Source organism: Mycteria americana, unplaced genomic scaffold (assembly GCF_035582795.1).
Source record: "Mycteria americana isolate JAX WOST 10 ecotype Jacksonville Zoo and Gardens unplaced genomic scaffold, USCA_MyAme_1.0 Scaffold_192, whole genome shotgun sequence".
NCBI lineage: Eukaryota > Metazoa > Chordata > Aves > Ciconiiformes > Ciconiidae > Mycteria > Mycteria americana.
The window spans coordinates 12,854-31,697 of record NW_027445532.1 but is presented as its reverse complement, the minus strand read 5'-3'; the positions used below and the strand labels follow the sequence as shown (position 1 = coordinate 31,697).

General features: G+C 62.8%; 1 protein-coding gene across 1 annotated transcript in view; it reads left to right on the top strand.

Annotated features, from left to right (window-relative positions):
• Window positions 1–18,844, top strand: part of ATP2A1 (ATPase sarcoplasmic/endoplasmic reticulum Ca2+ transporting 1) — a 42,098-nt gene that overhangs the window by 13,732 nt on the left and 9,522 nt on the right. The window contains 9 exon segments of the mRNA XM_075489549.1: window positions 2,101–2,267; window positions 3,878–3,966; window positions 5,111–5,213; window positions 5,303–5,434; window positions 6,492–6,617; window positions 6,693–6,911; window positions 9,192–9,527; window positions 11,868–12,088; window positions 17,499–17,701. Of these exon segments, the coding sequence (XP_075345664.1) occupies window positions 2,101–2,267; window positions 3,878–3,966; window positions 5,111–5,213; window positions 5,303–5,434; window positions 6,492–6,617; window positions 6,693–6,911; window positions 9,192–9,527; window positions 11,868–12,088; window positions 17,499–17,701 (1,596 nt within the window).

Here is an 18,844-nt window from a genome sequence, read left to right as displayed (position 1 = left end):
CTCCGTCCCCTGTGGGCTCATGAAGCCCATCCATGATCTCATATGGGCCTACAATGGCCACCCTCCATCCCCTATGGGCCTACAGTGGCCACCCTCCGTCCCCTATGGGCCTATAATGGCCACGCTCTGCCCCCTATGGGTCTATAATGGCCACCCTCCGTCCCCTATGGGTCTATAATGGCCACCTTCCATCCCCTGTGGGCCTACAATGGCCACCCTCCGTCCCCTGTGGGCCTATAATGGCCACCCTCCGTCCCCTATGGGCTCATGAAGCCCATCCATGATCTCATATGGGCCTATAATGTCCATCTGCCATCCCCTATGGGCCTATAATGTCCATCCTCCGTCCCCTATGGGCTTATGGAGCCCATCCTTGATCTCATAGGGGTCTATAATGTCCATCCTCCATCTCCTATGGGCCTGTAATGTCCATTCTCCATCCCCTATGGACTTATGGAGCCCATCCTTGATCTCATATGGGTCTATAATGGCCACTCTCTGTTCCCTATGGGCCTATAATGGCCACCCTCCGTCCCCTATGGGCCTATAATGGCCACCCTCTGTCCCCTATGGGTCTATAATGGCCACCCTCCATCCCCTATGGGCCTATAATGTCCATCCTCCATCCCCTATGGGCTTATGAAGCCCATCTTTGATCTCATATGGGCCTATAATGTCTATCTGCCATCCCCTATGGGCCTATAATGTCCATCCTCCGTCCCCTATGGGCTTATGGAGCCCATCTTTGATCTCATATGGGCCTATAATGTCTATCTGCCATCCCCTATGGGCCTATAATGTCCATCCTCCGTCCCCTATGGGCTTATGGAGCCCATCCTTGATCTCATAGGGGTCTATAAGGTCCTTTCTCTCCTTTCTCCATCCCCTGTGGGCTTATAACGTCCATGCTCTGTCCCATATGGCCCTATAATGTCCCTCCTTGACCCTATACAGGTTTATAATGCCTTTCCTTGGTCATGTATGGGTTTATAACGTCCATCCTTGATCCCATATGGGCTTATAATGTTCTTTCGGGATTTTATATGGGCTTGCAAAGCCTTCGTTTGACCCTATATGGGCTTATAAAGCCCTGCCTTGATGCTCTAGGGGCCTATAGTACCCTTTCTTGATCACGTATGGGCTTATAATGTCATTTTCTGATTCTATATGGGTGTATGGAGCCCTTTGTTGACCCTCTATGGGTTTATGAAGTCCTTCCTTGATCCCATATGGATTTGCAATGTCTAGCTTTGACCCTATATGGATTTAAAATGTCCTTCCTTGATCCTATATGGGCTTATAATGTGCATGCTTGATTCTGTATGGGTTTATAAACCCACGTATGGTCCAGACTGGACATCATAACGTCCATCCTTGATTCTATATGGCTTTATAATGTCCCTTATTGATGCCATATGGGTTTATCATGCCTTTCCCTGATTCTATATGGGCTTACAACGTCTTTCCCTGATCCTATATGGGCTTACAATGTCCATGCTTGATTCTGTATGGGTTTGTAAGGCTATATAGGGTCAAAACTGGACATTATAACGTCCATCCTTGATTCTATACGGCTTCGTAATGTCCCTTACTGATGTCATATGGGCTTATAATGTCCTTCCTTGATCCTATATGGGCTTATAATGTCCATGCTTGATTCTATATGGGTTTGTAAGGCCATATACGGTCCAGATTGGACTTTATAACGTCCATCCTTGATTCTATATGGCTTTATAACGTCCCGTAGTGATGCCATATGGGTTTATCATGGCCTTCCTTGACCGTATATGGGCTTATAATGTCCATACTTGATTCTATATGGGTTTGTCAGTTCATATATGGTCAAAACTGGACATTATAACGTCCACCCTTGATCCTATATGGCTTCATAATGTCCCTTACTGCTGCCATAGGGTTTATCGTGGCCTTCCTTGACCATATACGGCCTTATAATGTCCATGCTCGATCCTATATGGCCTTACAACGCCCTTTCCTGATGCCCTATGGGCCTGTCGCCTCTCCCTGCTCCCACGCGGGGCTGGTGGCCGCGCCGTGGGGCTGGTGGCCGCGCCGTGGGGCTGAGGGGACACCTCGCCGTAGGGCTGCCGGCCGTCATCACCACCTGCCTGGCGCTGGGGACCCGGCGCATGGCCAAGAAGAACGCCATCGTGAGGAGCCTGCCCTCGGTGGAGACCCTGGGCTGCACCTCCGTCATCTGCTCCGACAAGACCGGCACCCTCACCACCAACCAGATGTCCGTCTGCAAGGTGGGCGGCCATCGTGGGTGCCCCGAGGTCCCCCGGGAGCCCTTCACGTCCCCTTGGGTGTTCCAATGTCCCCAAGGACCCGCCTGAGGTCCTTGGGTGCTCCAGGGTCCTCCAGGAACCCCTCACGTCCCCTTGGGTGCCCCAGGGTCCTCCAGGAACCCATCATACCTCCTTGGGTGCTCCAGGGTCCCCTGGGAACCCCTCATGTCCCCTTGGGTGCCCCAAGGTCCTCCAGGAACCCATCGTACCTCCTTGGGTGCCCCGAGGTCCTCCAGGAACCCCTCACATCCCCTTGGGTGCCCCAGGGTCCTCCAGGAACCCATCACGTCCCCTTGGGTGCTCCAAGGTCCCCTGGGAACCCTTCACGTCCCCTTGGGTGCCCCAAGGTCCTCCAGGAACCCATCGTACCTCCTTGGGTGCCCCGAGGTCCTCCAGGAACCCCTCACATCCCCTTGGGTGCCCCGAGGTCCTCCAGGAACCCCTCACATCCCCTTGGGTGACCCAGGGTCCTCCAGGAACCCATCACGTCCCCTTGGGTGCTCCAAGGTCCCCTGGGAACCCCTCATGTCCCCTTGGGTGCCCCAAGGTCCTCCAGGAACCCATCGTACCTCCTTGGGTGCCCCGAGGTCCTCCAGGAACCCCTCACATCCCCTTGGGTGCCCCGAGGTCCTCCAGGAACCCCTCACATCCCCTTGGGTGCCCCAGGGTCCTCCAGGAACCCATCACGTCCCCTTGGGTGCTCCAAGGTCCCCTGGGAACCCCTCATGTCCCCTTGGGTGCCCCAAGGTCCTCCAGGAACCCATCGTACCTCCTTGGGTGCCCCGAGGTCCTCCAGGAACCCCTCACATCCCCTTGGGTGCCCCAGGGTCCTCCAGGAACCCCTCACATCCCCTTGGGTGCCCCAGGGTCCTCCAGGAACCCATCACGTCCCCTTGGGTGCTCCAAGGTCCCCTGGGAACCCCTCATGTCCCCTTGGGTGCCCCAAGGTCCTCCAGGAACCCATTGTACCTCCTTGGGTGCCCCAACGTCCTCCAGGAACCCCTCACATCCCCTTGGGTGACCCAAGGTCCTCCAGGAACCCATCGTACCTCCTTGGGTGCCCCGAGGTCCCCTGGGATCCTCTCATGTCCCCTTGGGTGCTCAGGGTCCCCTGGGATCCTCTCACGTCCCCTTGGGTGCTCCAAGGTCCTCCAGGAACCCCTCACGTCCCCTTGGGTGCCCCAAGGTCCCCTGGGATCCTCTCATGTCCCCTTGGGTGCTCTAAGGTCCTCCAAGAACCCATCATGTCCCCTTGGGTGCTCCAAGGTCCTCCAAGAAGCCCTCACACCCCCTTGGGTGCCCCGCGGTCCCCTGGGAACCCCTCACATCCCCTTGGGTGCTCCCAGGACCCCTCGATGTCCCCCTGAGTGCCCCAACATCCCCAAGGACCCCCCGACATCTCCTTGGGTTCCCCAACATCGCCCAAGACCCCCTGACATCTCCTGGGCACCCCAAGGACCCTCCGACATCCCCTGGGTGCCCCAATGTCCCCAAGGCCCCCCCGTCCTCCCCCCGGGGTCCCTCAGCACCCGCCCCGGGGACACCCCTGACCCCTTTTCTTCTTCCCCCAGATGTTCATCGTGGAGAAGGTGGAGGGTGACATCTGCTCCCTCAACGAGTTCTCCATCACCGGCTCCACCTACGCCCCCGAGGGAGACGTGTGAGTGACCCGACCCCCAGGGGACCCTGGTGACCCCACTTGGGGGTCCCCACCCCCCAGGGGACCCTGGTGACGACCCTTCTTGGGGGTCCCTGTTGGTGACCATCCTGGGGGACGTTGGAGCAACCAGGGAGGGTGTTGGGGGACGTTGGGGCGCCCAAGGGGACGTCACGGGGTCCTTGGGGACATCGGGGTGCCCAAGGGGATGTCATGGGGTCCTTGGGGACGTTGGGGCACCCAAGGGGATGTCAGGGCATCCTGGGGGACATTGGGGCACCCAGGTGGACCTCAGGGCGCCCAAGGGGACATCAGGGGGTCCTTGTGGACGTTGGGGCACCCAAGGGGACATCAGGAGGTCCTGGAGGACATTGGGACACCCAAGGGGATGTCAGGGGATCCTTGGGGACATCAGGGCACTTAAGGTGACATTGGGATCCTGGGGGACGTTGGGGCACCCAAGAGGACATCAGGGGGCCCTTGGGAACATTGGGGCACCCAGGGGGACATCAGGGGATCCTGGGGGACGTTGGGGCACCCAAGGGGGTGTCAGGGGGTCCTGGGGGACGTTGGGGCACCCAAGGGGACATCAGGAGGTCCTTGGGGGCATTGGGGCACCCAAGGGGACATCAGGGGATCCTGGGGGACGTTGGGGCACCCAAGGGAGTATCAGGAGGTCCTGGAGGACATTGGGGCACCCAAGGGGACATCAGGAGGTCCTGGAGGACATTGGGTCATCCAAGGGGACATCAGGGGATCCTGGAGGACGTTGGGGCACCCAAGGGGACATCAGGAGGTCCTGGAGGACATTGGGGCACCCAAGGGGACATCAGGGGATCCTGGGGGACGTTGGGGCACCCAAGGGGACATCAGGAGGTCCTGGAGGACATTGGGGCACCCAAGGAGGTGGCAGGGGATCCTGGGGGACGTTGGGGCACCCAAGGGGACATCAGGAGGTCCTGGAGGACGTTGGGGCACCCAGTGAGACATTGGAGCTTCCTGGGAGATGTTGGGGCACCCAGGGGGACATCAGGGGGTTCTTGGGGACATTGTGGCACCCGGGGGGGGTGCCAGCACGGTGTGTCCCCACCACGCGTCCCGTCCCCAAACCTCCTGCGTGTCCTGTCCCCCCCCCCCCCCCCCCAAGGATGAAGCAGGAGAAGCACGTGAAGGCCGGGCAGTACGACGGGCTGGTGGAGCTGGCCACCATCTGCGCCCTCTGCAACGACTCCTCCCTGGACTACAACGAGGTGACGCCCGTCCCCGTCCCCTCCCTCCCCCCGACGGTGCCACCGCCACCCCTTGGTGACCCCACCCCACCCCCACCGTGCCCCTCCAGTCCAAGGGCATCTACGAGAAGGTGGGGGAGGCGACGGAGACGGCCCTGACCTGCCTGGTGGAGAAGATGAACGTCTTCAACACCGACGTCCGCAGCCTCTCCAAGGTGGAGCGGGCCAACGCCTGCAACTCCGTAAGTGGCCCCGTGGCCCCTCCTGGCCCCTCCTGGCCCCTCCTGGCCCCACCTTGTCCCTGCTTCGCCCCACGTCTTCCACGTCTTGGTGACCCCGCTGTCCTCCCCACGTCCCCGTGGGTCCTGTCCTCACCTTCTCCGTGGTGACCCCACGTCCGCCTACGTCCCGTTGACACCGCTGTCCTCCCCACGTCCTCGTTGTCCCGGCGTCCTCGTTGTCCCCAAGCTCCTCCTGTGTCCCCAGGCTCCTCCCCACGTCCCCACCGATCCTGTCCCCACCACGACCCTGCGTCCCCACGCGTCCCGTTGACCCCACTGTCCTCCACGTGTCCTCGTTGACCCCATGTCCCCACTGTCCCCAAGCTCCTCCCCATGTCCCCAAGCTCCTCCCCACGTCCCCACCGATCCTGTCCCCACCACGACCCTGCGTCCCCACGCGTCCCGTTGACCCCACTGTCCTCCACGTGTCCTTGTTGTCCCCGTGTCCCCGCTGTCCCCAAGGTCCTCCCATGGGTCCTGTCCCCACCTTCTCCATGCCGACCCCATGTCCCCCTACATCCCGTTGACCCCACTGTCCTCCACGTGTCCTTGTTGTCCCCGTGTCCTTGCTGACCCCATGTCCCCACTGTCCCCAAGCTCCTCCCCACGTCCCCAAGCTCCTCCCCACATCCCCACCAATCCTGTCCCCACCACAATCCTGCGTCCCCACGCGTCCCGTTGACCCCACTGTCCTCCACGTGTCCTCGTTGACCCCGTGTCCTTGCTGACCCCGTGTCCCCACGTCCCCAAGCTCCTCCCCACGTCCCCAAGCTCCTCCCCACGTCCCCAAGCTCCTCCCCATGTCCCCACCGATCCTGTCCCCACCACGACCCTGTGTCCCCACCACGACCCTGTGTCCCCACGTGTCCCCTTGACCCCACATGTCCCGTTGACCCCCCGCGTCCCGTGGACCCCACCGTCCTCCCCACGGCCCCGCTCACCCCACATCCCCCGTCGCCTCACTGACCCCGCCGCCCCCTTCCTTGGTGTCCCCCCGTAACGACGTCCCCGTCCCCAGGTCATCAAGCAGCTGATGAGGAAGGAGTTCACCCTGGAGTTCTCCCGCGACCGCAAGTCCATGTCCGTCTACTGCTCCCCGGCCAAAGCCTCCCGAGCCGCCGTGGGCAACAAGATGTTCGTCAAGGTGAGCCCCGTCCGTCCCCGCGTCCCCTCACCCCCCCCCCGCGGCCACCTCCTCACGCCCCCTTCCCCGCCGTAGGGCGCCCCCGAGGGCGTCGTCGACCGCTGTAACTACGTCCGGGTGGGCACCACGCGCGTCCCCCTGACGCCGGCCGTCAAGGAGAAGATCCTGGCCGTCATCAAGGAGTGGGGGACAGGGCGGGACACCCTGCGGTGCCTGGCCTTGGCCACCCGCGACACCCCGCCCAAGAAGGAGGACATGGCCCTGGAGGACTCCGCCAAGTTCGCCGAGTACGAGGTGATTTGGGGGGGGGGGGGGAGGCGGTCCTCGGTCTCGTATGGACGCGTACGGGTCCTTCTCGGGGTCTCTGGTCCCGTATGGGCCACGTAAGGCCCTTCTTGGGGGTCCTTGGTCCTATAGGGGTGTGTAATGTCCTCTCTTGGGGTCTTTGGTCCTATATGGCCACATAAGGCCCTTCCCGGGGGTCCTTGGTCCTATACGGGTGTGTAATGTCCCCTCTCAGGGTCTCTGGTCCCGTATGGGCCACATAAGGCCCTTCCCGGGGGTCCTTGGTCCTATAGGATGTGTAATGTCCCCTCTTTGGGGCCCTTGATCCTATATGGCCACATAACCCTGTCCTTGGTGGTTCTTGGTCCTATAGGATGTGTAATGTCCCCTCTCGGGGTCTCTGGTCCCGTATGGCCGCATAAGGCCCTTCCTGAGGGTCCTTGGTCCTATAGGGGTGTGTAATGTCCCCTCTTTGGGGGCCTTGATCCTATATGGCCACATAACCCTGTCCTTGGTGGTTCTTGGTCCTATAGGATGTGTAATGTCCCCTCTTGGGGTCTCTGGTCCTGTATGGGCACATAAGGCCCTTCCTGGGGGTCCTTGGTCCTATACGGGTGTGTAATGTCCCCTCTTTGGGGCCCTTGATCCTATATGGCCACATAAGGCCCTTCCTGGGGGTCCTTGGTCCTATAGGATGTGTAATGTCCCCTCTTTAGGGTCTTTGGTCCCATATGGCCACATAACCCTGTCCTTGGGGGTCCTTGGTCCTGTAAGGGCGTGTAATGTCCCCTCTTTAGGGTCTTTGGTCCTATATGGTCACATAACCCCGTTCTTGGGGGTCCTTGGTCCTTCAGGGGTGTATAATGTCTGGTTTTTGGGGTCCTTGGGCCTATATGACCATATAAGGGCATATAATGTCCTCTTTTGGGGGTTCTTGGGCCTATATGACCATATAAGACCTTTCCTGGAGGTCCTTGGTGGCAAGGGTGTCTGGTGTCCCCTCTTTGGTCTTCTTGGTCCCGTATGTCCATAGAACCCCTCTTTTGGGTGGGGTCCTTGGGCCTATATGACCGTATAAGGGCGTATAATGTCCCCGTTTGGGGGTCCTTGGGCCTATATGACCATATAAGGGCGTATATTGTCCGGTTTTTGGGGTCCTTGGGCCTATATGACCATATAAGGGCATATAATGTCCCCGTTTGGGGGTTCTTGGGCCTATATGACCTGGAGGTCCTTGGTGGCAAGGGTGTCTGGTGGCCCCTCTTTGGGCTTCTTGGTCCCATATGTCCGTAGAACCCCTCTTTTGGGTGGGGTCCTTGGGCCTATATGACCATATAAGGGCGTATAATGTCCTCTTTTGGGGGTTCTTGGGCCTATATGACCATATAAGACCTTTCCTGGAGGTCCTTGGTGGCAAGGGTGTCTGGTGTCCCCTCTTTGGGCTTCTTGGTCCCATATGTCCGTAGAACCCCTCTTTTGCGTGGGGTCCTTGGGCCTATATGACCATATAAGGGCATATAATGTTCTCTTTTGGGGGTTCTTGGGCCTATATGACCATATAAGACCTTTCCTGGAGGTCCTTGGTGGCAAGGGTGTCTGGTGTCCCCTCTTTGGGCTTCTTGGTCCCATATGTCCGTAGAACCCCTCTTTTGCGTGGGGTCCTTGGGCCTATATGACCATATAAGGGCATATAATGTTCTCTTTTGGGGGTCCTTGGGCCTATATGACCATATAAGGGTGTATAATGTCCGGTTTTTGGGGTCCTTGGGCCTATGTGACCATATAAGGGCATATAATGTCCCCGTTTGGGGGTCCTTGGGCCTATATGACCATATAAGGGCATATAATGTCTGGTTTTTGGGGTCCTTGGACCTATATGACCATATAAGGGTGTATAATGTCCCCTTTTGGGGGTCCTTGGGCCTATATGACCTGGAGGTCCTTGGTGGCAAGGGTGTCTGGTGGCCCCTCTTTGGGCTTCTTGGTCCCATATGTCCATAGAACCCCTCTTTTGGGTGGGGTCCTTGGGCCTATATGACCGTATAAGGGCATATAATGTCTGGTTTTTGGGGTCCTTGGACCTATATGACCATATAAGACCTTTCCTGGAGGTCCTTGGTGGCAAGGGTGTCTGGTGGCCCCTCTTTGGGCTTCTTGGTCCCATATGTCCGTAGAACCCCTCTTTTGGGTGGGGTCCTTGGGCCTATATGACCGTATAAGGGCGTATAACGTCCCCTTTTTGGGGTCCCCGCTCCCATACGTCCGTCGTGTGTCCCCCCCCACCCCTAGACGGACTTGACCTTCGTGGGCTGCGTGGGGATGCTGGACCCCCCCCGGAAAGAAGTGATGGGCTCCATCCACCTCTGCCGCGACGCCGGCATCCGGGTGATCATGATCACGGGGGACAACAAAGGGACGGCCATCGCCATCTGCCGCCGCATCGGCATCTTCAGCGAGGACGAGGAGGTGACGGGGCGGGCGTACACCGGGCGGGAGTTCGACGACCTGCCCCCCGCCGAGCAGCGGGAAGCCTGCCGCCGCGCCTGCTGCTTCGCCCGCGTCGAGCCCACCCACAAGTCCAAGATCGTCGAGTTCCTCCAGTCTTTCGATGAGATCACCGCCATGGTGAGGATCACGGGGGGAGATTGGGGGGGGGGTCCTGGGGGTCCGGCATCATTCTGATGTCATCTTTGGGGGTCCCGCATTGATCTGATGTGGTTTTGGGGGTCCATCATCAGTCTGGGGGGGGGGTTCTCCATCGATCTGACGTGGGTTTGGGGGTCCATCATCAGTCTGGGGGAGTTCTCCATTGATCTGATGTGGTTTTGGGGGGTCCATCATCAGTCTGGGGGGGTTCTCCATCGATCTGACGTGGTTTTGGGGGTCCATCATCAGTCTGGGGGAGGTTCTCCATCGATCTGATGTGGTTTTGGGGGTCCATCATCAGTCTGGGGGGGTTCTCCATCGATCTGACGTGGTTTTGGGGGTCCATCATCAGTCTGGGGGGGTTCTCCATCGATCTGACGTGGGTTTGGGGGTCCATCATCAGTCTTGGGGGGTTCTCCATCGATCTGATGTGGTTTTGGGGGTCCATCATCAGTCTGGGGGGGTTCTCCATCGATCTGACATGGTTTTGGGGGTCCATCCTCAGTCTTGGGGAGTTCTTGGGTATTCTCCATCGATCTGACGTGGGTTTGGGGGTCCATCATTAGTCTGGGGGGTTCTTGGGGGTTCTCCATTGATCTGATGTGGTTTTGGAGGTCCATCATCAGTCTGGGGGGTTCTTGGGGGTCCCACATCGATCTGATGTGGTTTTGGAGGTCCATCATCAGTCTGGGGGGTTCTTGGGGGTTCTCCATTGATCTGATGTGGTTTTGGAGGTCCATCATCAGTCTGGGGGGTTCTTGGGGGTCCCACATCGATCTGATGTGGTTTTGGAGGTCTACCATCGCTCTGGGTGGTCCTGGGGGGTCTGGTATCGCTCCAGGGCATCCAGTATCCATCTGACACGGTCGTGGGGTTCCAGCATCACTCTGGGGCATCCTACATGGCTCCCGTGTGGTCCTGGGGGTCCAGCATTGCTTTGGGGTGCTCCTGGGGGTCCAGCATCACTCCAGGGCGGTCCTAGGGGTCTGGCATCACTCTCGGGGTGCTCCTGGGGCTTCCAGCACCGCTCTGACCCAGTCTTGAGGTCCCATCACATCTCCAGGAGATGCTCTGGAGCTCCGGGGTGGCTGATACCCCCCGTGGGGGGACCCATCACCACCCTTGGTGCACCCATCACCACCGCTTGAGAGACCCATCAGTCCCTTGGTGCACCCATTGCCACCCTTTGGGGGACCCGTCACCCCCTTGGGAGACCTGCCCACCCCCCTTGGTGGACCCATCACCACCACCCCCCTTGATGCACCCACCACCACCACCCCTTTGGGAGACCCACCACCCTTGGTGCACCCACCACCCCTCTGGGAGACCCACCATCCTTGGTGCACCCACACCATCCTTGGTGCACCCACACCATCCTTGGGAGACCCACCATCCCTCTGGGAGACCCACCACCCTTGGTGTACCCACACCAGCCTTGATGCACCCAAACCCCCCTTGCTGGACCCACCACCACCCTTTTGGGAGACCCACCACCCCCCTTGGGAGACCCACCACCCTTGATGCACCCACCACCACCCTTGGGAGACCCACCACCACCCTTGGGAGACCTACCACCCTTGGTGCACCCATCACCACCCTTGAGAGACCCACCACCACCCCTTTGGGAGACCCACCACCACCCTTGGTGCACCCAAACCCCCCTTGCTGGACCCCCCACCACCCTTGGTGCACCCAAACCCCCCCTTGGACCCACCACCACCCCTTTGGGAGACCCACCACCCCCCTTGGGAGACCCACCACCCTTGATGCACCCACCACCACCCTTGGGAGACCCACCACCCTTGGTGCACCCTTTACCACCCTTGAGAGACCCACCACCACCCCTTTGGGAGACCCACCACCACCCTTGGTGCACCCAAACCCCCCCTTGGACCCACCACCACCCCTTTGGGAGACCCAAACCCCCCTTGCTGGACCCGCCACCACCCTTGGTGCACCCAAACCCCCCCTTGGACCCACCACCACCCCTTTGGGAGACCCAAACCCCCCCTTGCTGGACCCCCCACCACCCTTGGTGCACCCAAACCCCCCTTGCTGGACCCCCCACCACCCTTGGTGCACCCAAACCCCCCCTTAGACCCACCACCACCCCTTTGGGAGACCCAAACCCCCCTTGCTGGACCCCCCACCACCCTTGGTGCACCCAAACCCCCCCTTGGACCCACCACCACCCCTTTGGGAGACCCAAAACCCCCCTTGCTGGACCCCCCACCACCCCCTCGGGTGTCCCACCACCACCACCACCCCCACCCCACCCCCCCCCCAAGTTGACACCCCCCTCCCTCCCTCCCGGCACAGACGGGCGACGGGGTGAACGACGCGCCGGCGCTGAAGAAGGCGGAGATCGGCATCGCCATGGGCTCGGGGACGGCGGTGGCCAAGACGGCCTCCGAGATGGTGCTGGCCGACGACAACTTCTCCACCATCGTGGCGGCGGTGGAGGAGGGCCGGGCCATCTACAACAACATGAAGCAGTTCATCCGCTACCTCATCTCCTCCAACGTCGGGGAGGTGGTCTGGTGAGACGGCGGCGACCTCCCAGTTCCCCCCAGTTCCTCCCAGTGCCCCTCATCTCCCCAGCTTCCTTCTATTCCCACCCAACCTCCCGGTTCCCACCAGTGCCACCAGTTTCTCCAGCTCCTTCCTGTCCACCCCCCAGTCCACCTGATCATCCAAAGCTCCTCCCAGTTGACCCCGGTTCCTCCCAGTTGACCCCGGTTCCTCCCAGTTCCCCCCAGTTCATCCCAGTTGACCCCAGTGCCCTCAATCTCCCCGGCTTCCTTCTATTCCCACCCAACCTCCCGGTTCCTACCAGTGCCACCAGTTTCTCCAGCTCCTTCCTGTCCCCCACCCCCCAGTCCACCCGATCATCCCAAGCTCCCCCCAGTTCCTCCCAGTTCACCCAGGTTCATCCCAGTTCCCCCCAGTTCCTCCCAGTTCACCCCAGTGCCCCTCATCTCCCCAGCTTCCTTCTATTCCCACCCAACCTCCCGGTTCCCACCAGTCCCACCAGTTTCTCCAGCTCCTTCCTGGCCCCCACCCCCCAGTCCACCTGATCATCCCAAGCTCCTCCCAGTTCCTCCCAGTTCACCCCAGTGCCCCTCATCTCCCCAGCTTCCTTCTATTCCCACCCAACCTCCCGGTTCCCACCAGTGCCACCAGTTTCTCCAGCTCCTTCCTGTCCACCCCCCAGTCCACCTGATCATCCAAAGCTCCTCCCAGTTGACCCTGGTTCCTCCCAGTTGACCCTGGTTCCTCCCAGTTGACCCCGGTTCCTCCCAGTTCCCCCCAGTTCATCCCAGTTGACCCCAGTGCCCTCAATCTCCCCGGCTTCCTTCTATTCCCACCCAACCTCCTGGTTCCCACCAGTGCCACCAGTTTCTCCAGCTCCTTCCTGTCCCCCATCCCCTGGTCCACCCGATCATCCCAAGCTCCCCCCAGTTTCCCCCAGTTTCCCCCAGTTTCCCCCAGTTTCCCCCAGTTTCCCCCAGTTCCCCCCAGTTTCCCCCAGTTCCCCCCAGTTCACCCCAGTGCCCCTCATCTCCCCGGCTTCCTTCTATTCCCACCCAACCTCCCAGTTCCCACCAGTGCCACCAGTTTCTCCAGCTCCTTCCTGTCCACCCCCCAGTCCACCTGATCATCCAAAGCTCCCCCCAGTTCCTCCCAGTTCCTCCCAGTTCACCCCAGTGCCCTCAATCTCCCCGGCCTCCTTCTATTCCCACCCAACCTCCCGGTTCCCACCAGTGCCACCAGTTTCTCCAGCTCCTTCCTGTCCACCCCCCAGCCCACCTGATCATCCCAAGCTCCCCCCAGTTCCTCCCAGTTCATCCCAGTTCCTCCCAGTTCCTCCCAGTTCATCCCAGTGACCCTCATCTCACCAGCTTCTATCCCCCCCCAAATGCCCCTGACACCCCCAGTTCCCCCCAGCCCCTCCCAGTTCCCCCCATCTCTCCCAGCCCCTCCCAGTCCCCCCAGTCCCCCCAGTCCCCCACCTCCCCCAGCCCCTCCCAGTTCCCCCAGTCCCCCTCCATCTCCCCCAGCCCCTCCCAGTTCCCCCCATCTCCCCCAGTTCCTCCCAGTCCCCCCAGTTCCTCCCAGTCCCCCCCATCTCCCCCAGTCCCCCCAGTTCCTCCAGTTCCCCATCTCCCCCAGCCCCTCCCAGTCCCCCCAGTTCCCCCAGTCCCCCCCCTCTCCTTTAGCCCCTCCCAGTCCCCCCAGTTCCTCCCAGTCCCCCATCTCCCCCATCTCCCCCAGCCCCCCCCAGTTCCCCCAGTTCCCCCAGTTCCCCATCTCCCCCAGCCCCTCCCAGTCCCCCCAGTCTCTCCAAGTCCCCCAGTCTCCCCCACCCCCTCCCAGTCCCCCCAGTCCCCCCAGTTCCCCCAGTCCCCCATCACCCCCCTCTTCCCCAGCCCCCCCCAGTCCCCCCAGTCTCTCCCAGTTCCCCCAGTCCCCCCAGTCCCCCCTCTCCCCCCTCTCCCCCAGCCCCTCCCAGTCCCCCCAGTCTCTCCCAGTCCCCCATCTCCCCCCTCTCCCCCAGCCCCTCCCCGTCCCCCCAGTCTCTCCCAGTCTCTCCCAGTCCCCCCAGTCCCCCCTCTCCCCCAGCCCCTCCCAGTCCCCCCAGTCTCTCCCAGTCTCTCCCAGTCCCCCCTCTCCCCCAGCCCCTCCCAGTCCCCCCTCTCCCCCCTCTCCCCCAGTCCCCCCAGTCCCCCCAGTCTCTCCCAGTCTCTCCCAGTCCCCCCAGTCCCCCCTCTCCCCCAGTCCCCCCTCTCCCCCAGTACCCCCAGTCTCTCCCAGTCCCCCCAGTCTCTCCCAGTCCTCCCTCTCCCCCAGCCACTCCCAGTCCCCCCAGTCCCCCCAGTCTCTCCCAGTCCCCCATCTCCCCCCTCTCCCCCAGCCCCTCCCCATCCCCCCAGTCTCTCCCAGTCCCCCCAGTCCCCCCTCTCCCCCAGCCCCTCCCAGTCCCCCCAGTCTCTCCCAGTCTCCCCCAGTCCCCCCTCTCCCCCAGTCTCTCCCAGTCCCCCCAGTCTCTCCCAGTCCTCCATCTCCCCCCTCTCCCCCAGTTCCTCCCAGTCCCCCCAGTTCCTCCCAGTTCCTCCCAGTTCCCCCAGTCCCCCCTCTCCCCCAGCCCCTCCCAGTCCCCCCAGTCCCCCCAGTCCCCCCTCTCCCCCAGCCCCCCCCAGATCCCCCAGTCCCCCCAGATCCCCCAGTCCCCCCTCTCCCCCAGCCCCTCCCAGTCCCCCCAGTCTCTCCCAGTCCCCCCAGTCTCTCCCAGTCCCCCCAGTCCCCCATCTCCCCCCTCTCCCCCAGCCCCTCCCCGTCCCCCCAGTCTCTCCCAGTCTCCCCCAGTCCCCCCTCTCCCCCAGTCTCTCCCAGTCCCCCCAGTCTCTCCCAGTCCCCCCAGTCTCTCCCAGTCCTCCATCTCCCCCCTCTCCCCCAGTTCCTCCCAGTCCCCCCAGTTCCTCCCAGCCCCTCCCAGTCCCCCCAGTCCCCCCAGTCTCCCCCAGCCCCTCCCAGTCCCCCCAGTCTCCCCCAGCCCCCCCCAGTCCCCCCAGTTCCCCCAGTCCCCCATCTCCCCCAGCCCCTCCCAGTCCCCCCAGTCTCTCCCAGTCCCCCATCTCCCCCCTCTCCCCCAGCCCCTCCCAGTCCCCCCAGTTCCTCCCAGTCCCCCATCTCCCCCATCTCCCCCAGCCCCCCCCAGTCCCCCCAGTTCCCCCAGTTCCCCATCTCCCCCAGCCCCTCCCAGTCCCCCCAGTCTCTCCAAGTCCCCCAGTCTCCCCCACCCCCTCCCAGTCCCCCCAGTCCCCCCAGTTCCCCCAGTCCCCCATCACCCCCCTCTTCCCCAGCCCCCCCCCAGTCCCCCCAGTCTCTCCCAGTTCCCCCAGTCCCCCCAGTCCCCCCCTCCCCCCTCTCCCCCAGCCCCTCCCAGTCCCCCCAGTCTCTCCCAGTCCCCCATCTCCCCCCTCTCCCCCAGCCCCTCCCCGTCCCCCCAGTCTCTCCCAGTCTCTCCCAGTCCCCCCAGTCCCCCCTCTCCCCCAGCCCCTCCCAGTCCCCCCAGTCTCTCCCAGTCTCTCCCAGTCCCCCCTCTCCCCCAGCCCCTCCCAGTCCCCCCAGTCCCCCCTCTCCCCCAGTCCCCCCAGTCTCTCCCAGTCTCTCCCAGTCCCCCCAGTCCCCCCAGTCTCTCCCAGTCCCCCCAGTCCCCCCTCTCCCCCAGTCCCCCCAGTCTCTCCCAGTCCCCCCAGTCTCTCCCAGTCCTCCCTCTCCCCCAGCCCCTCCCAGTCCCCCCAGTCCCCCCAGTCTCTCCCAGTCCCCCATCTCCCCCCTCTCCCCCAGCCCCTCCCCGTCCCCCCAGTCTCTCCCAGTCTCTCCCAGTCCCCCCAGTCCCCCCTCTCCCCCAGCCCCTCCCAGTCCCCCCAGTCCCCCCTCTCCCCCAGTCCCCCCAGTCTCTCCCAGTCTCTCCCAGTCCCCCCAGTCCCCCCAGTCTCTCCCAGTCTCTCCCAGTCCCCCCTCTCCCCCAGCCCCTCCCAGTCCCCCCAGTCCCCCCTCTCCCCCAGTCCCCCCAGTCTCTCCCAGTCTCTCCCAGTCCCCCCAGTCCCCCCAGTCTCTCCCAGTCCCCCCAGTCCCCCCTCTCCCCCAGCCCCTCCCAGTCCCCCCAGTCCCCCCAGTCTCTCCCAGTCCCCCATCTCCCCCCTCTCCCCCAGCCCCTCCCCGTCCCCCCAGTCTCTCCCAGTCTCTCCCAGTCCCCCCTCTCCCCCAGCCCCTCCCAGTCCCCCCTCTCCCCCAGTCTCTCCCAGTCCCCCCAGTCTCTCCCAGTCCTCCATCTCCCCCCTCTCCCCCAGTTCCTCCCAGTCCTCCCAGTTCCTCCCAGTCCCCCCAGTCCCCCCAGTCCCCCCCAGCCCCCCCCAGTCCCCCCAGTCCCCCCAGATCCCCCAGTCCCCCCTCTCCCCCAGTCTCTCCCAGTCCCCCCAGTCCCCCCTCTCCCCCAGCTCCTCCCAGTCCCCCCAGTCTCTCCCAGTCCCCCCAGTCTCTCCCAGTCCTCCCTCTCCCCCAGCCCCTCCCAGTCCCCCCAGTCCCCCCAGTCTCTCCCAGTCCCCCATCTCCCCCCTCTCCCCCAGCCCCTCCCCGTCCCCCCAGTCTCTCCCAGTCTCTCCCAGTCCCCCCAGTCCCCCCTCTCCCCCAGCTCCCCCCAGTCCCCCCAGTCTCTCCCAGTCCCCCAGTCCCCCCTCTCCCCCCTCTCCCCCAGCCCCCCCCAGTCCCCCCAGTCTCCCCCAGCCCCTCCCAGTCCCCCCAGTCTCTCCCAGTCCCCCCTCTCCCCCCTCTCCCCCAGCCCCTCCCAGTCCCCCCAGTCCCCCATCTCCCCCAGCCCCTCCCAGTCCCCCCAGTCCCCCCTCTCCCCCAGCCCCTCCCAGTCCCCCCAGTCCCCCCTCTCCCCCAGCCCCTCCCAGTCTCCCCCAGTCCCCCCAGTCTCCCCCAGCCCCTCCCAGTCCCCCCAGTCCCCCATCTCCCCCAGTCCCCCCTCTCCCCAGTCTCCCCCAGTCTCCCCCAGTCTCCCCCAGTCCCCCCAGTCTCTCCCAGTCCCCCCTCTCCCCCAGCCCCTCCCAGTCCCCCCAGTCCCCCCAGTCTCCCCCAGCCCCTCCCAGTCCCCCCAGTCCCCCCTCTCCCCCAGCTCCTCCCAGTCCCCCCAGTCTCTCCCAGTCCCCCAGTCCCCCATCTCCCCCCTCTCCCCCAGCCCCTCCCAGTCCCCCCCCTCTCCCCCAGCCCCTCCCAGTCCCCCCAGTCCCCCATCTCCCCCAGCCCCTCCCAGTCCCCCCAGTCTCTCCCAGTCCCCCCAGTCTCCCCCAGCCCCTCCCAGTCCCCCCAGTCTCCCCCAGCCCCTCCCAGTCCCCCCCACCCCCCCGCCCCCCCTGACTCCCCTCCCCCCCCCCCCCCCAGCATCTTCCTGACGGCGGCGCTGGGGCTGCCGGAGGCGCTGATCCCGGTGCAGCTGCTCTGGGTGAACCTGGTGACGGACGGGCTGCCGGCCACCGCCCTGGGCTTCAACCCGCCCGACCTGGACATCATGGACAAGCCCCCGCGCAGCCCCAAGGAGCCCCTCATCAGCGGCTGGCTCTTCTTCCGCTACCTGGCCATCGGGGGTGAGACGCCGGCCCCCCCCCCCGCCCCACCGCCCCCCCCCCCCCCAAAACTCCGGAGCGACGCCCCGTAGAGCTGAGCGGCGGGCTCCGGTGGAACCCCCGTGGTGGTGGCGCCTCGTAGGCCTCCGTGGTGGCTCCTTCTAGACCTTCGTGATGGTTCCTCGTAGACCTTCATGATGGTTCCTCGTAGACCTTCATGATGGTGGCTCCTTGGAGGCCTCCGTGGTGGCTCCTTGTATGGTGGCTCCTTATAGACCTTCATGATGGTGGCTCCTTGTAGACCTTCATGATGGTGGCTCCTCGTAGGCCTCCGTGGTAGCTCCTTGCATGGTGGCTCCTTGTAGACCTCCATGATGGCTCCTTGTAGACCTCCATGGTGGCTCCTTGTAGACCTTCATGATGGTGGCTCCTTGTAGGCCTCCGTGGTGGCTCCTTGCATGGTGGCTCCTTGTAGACCTCCATGGTGGCTCCTTGTAGACCTCCATGGTGGCTCCTTGTAGACCTTCATGATGGTGGCTCCTTGGAGGCCTCCGTGGTGGCTCCTTGTATGGTGGCTCCTTGTAGACCTCCATGGTGGTTCCTTATAGACCTTCATGATGGTGGCTCCTTGTAGACCTCCATGATGGTTCCTTGTAGACCTTCATGATGGTGGCTCCTTGGAGGCCTCCATGGTGGCTCCTTCTAGACCTTCATGATGGTTCCTCGTAGACCTCCATGATGGTTCCTTGTAGACCTTCATGATGGTGGCTCCTTGGAGGCCTCCGTGGTGGCTCCTTGTATGGTGGCTCCTTGTAGACCTCCATGGTGGTTCCTTGTAGACCTTCATGATGGTGGCTCCTTGTAGACCTCCATGATGGTTCCTTGTAGACCTTCATGATGGTGGCTCCTTGGAGGCCTCCATGGTGGCTCCTTCTAGACCTTCATGATGGTTCCTCGTAGACCTTCATGATGGTTCCTTATAGACCTTCATGATGGTGGCTCCTTGGAGGCCTCCATGGTGGCTCCTTCTAGACCTTCATGATGGTTCCTCGTAGACCTTCATGATGGTTCCTCGTAGACCTCCATGATGGTGGCTCCTTGGAGGCCTCCATGGTGGCTCCTTGTACGGTAGCTCCTTGTAGACCTTCATGATGGTGGCTCCTT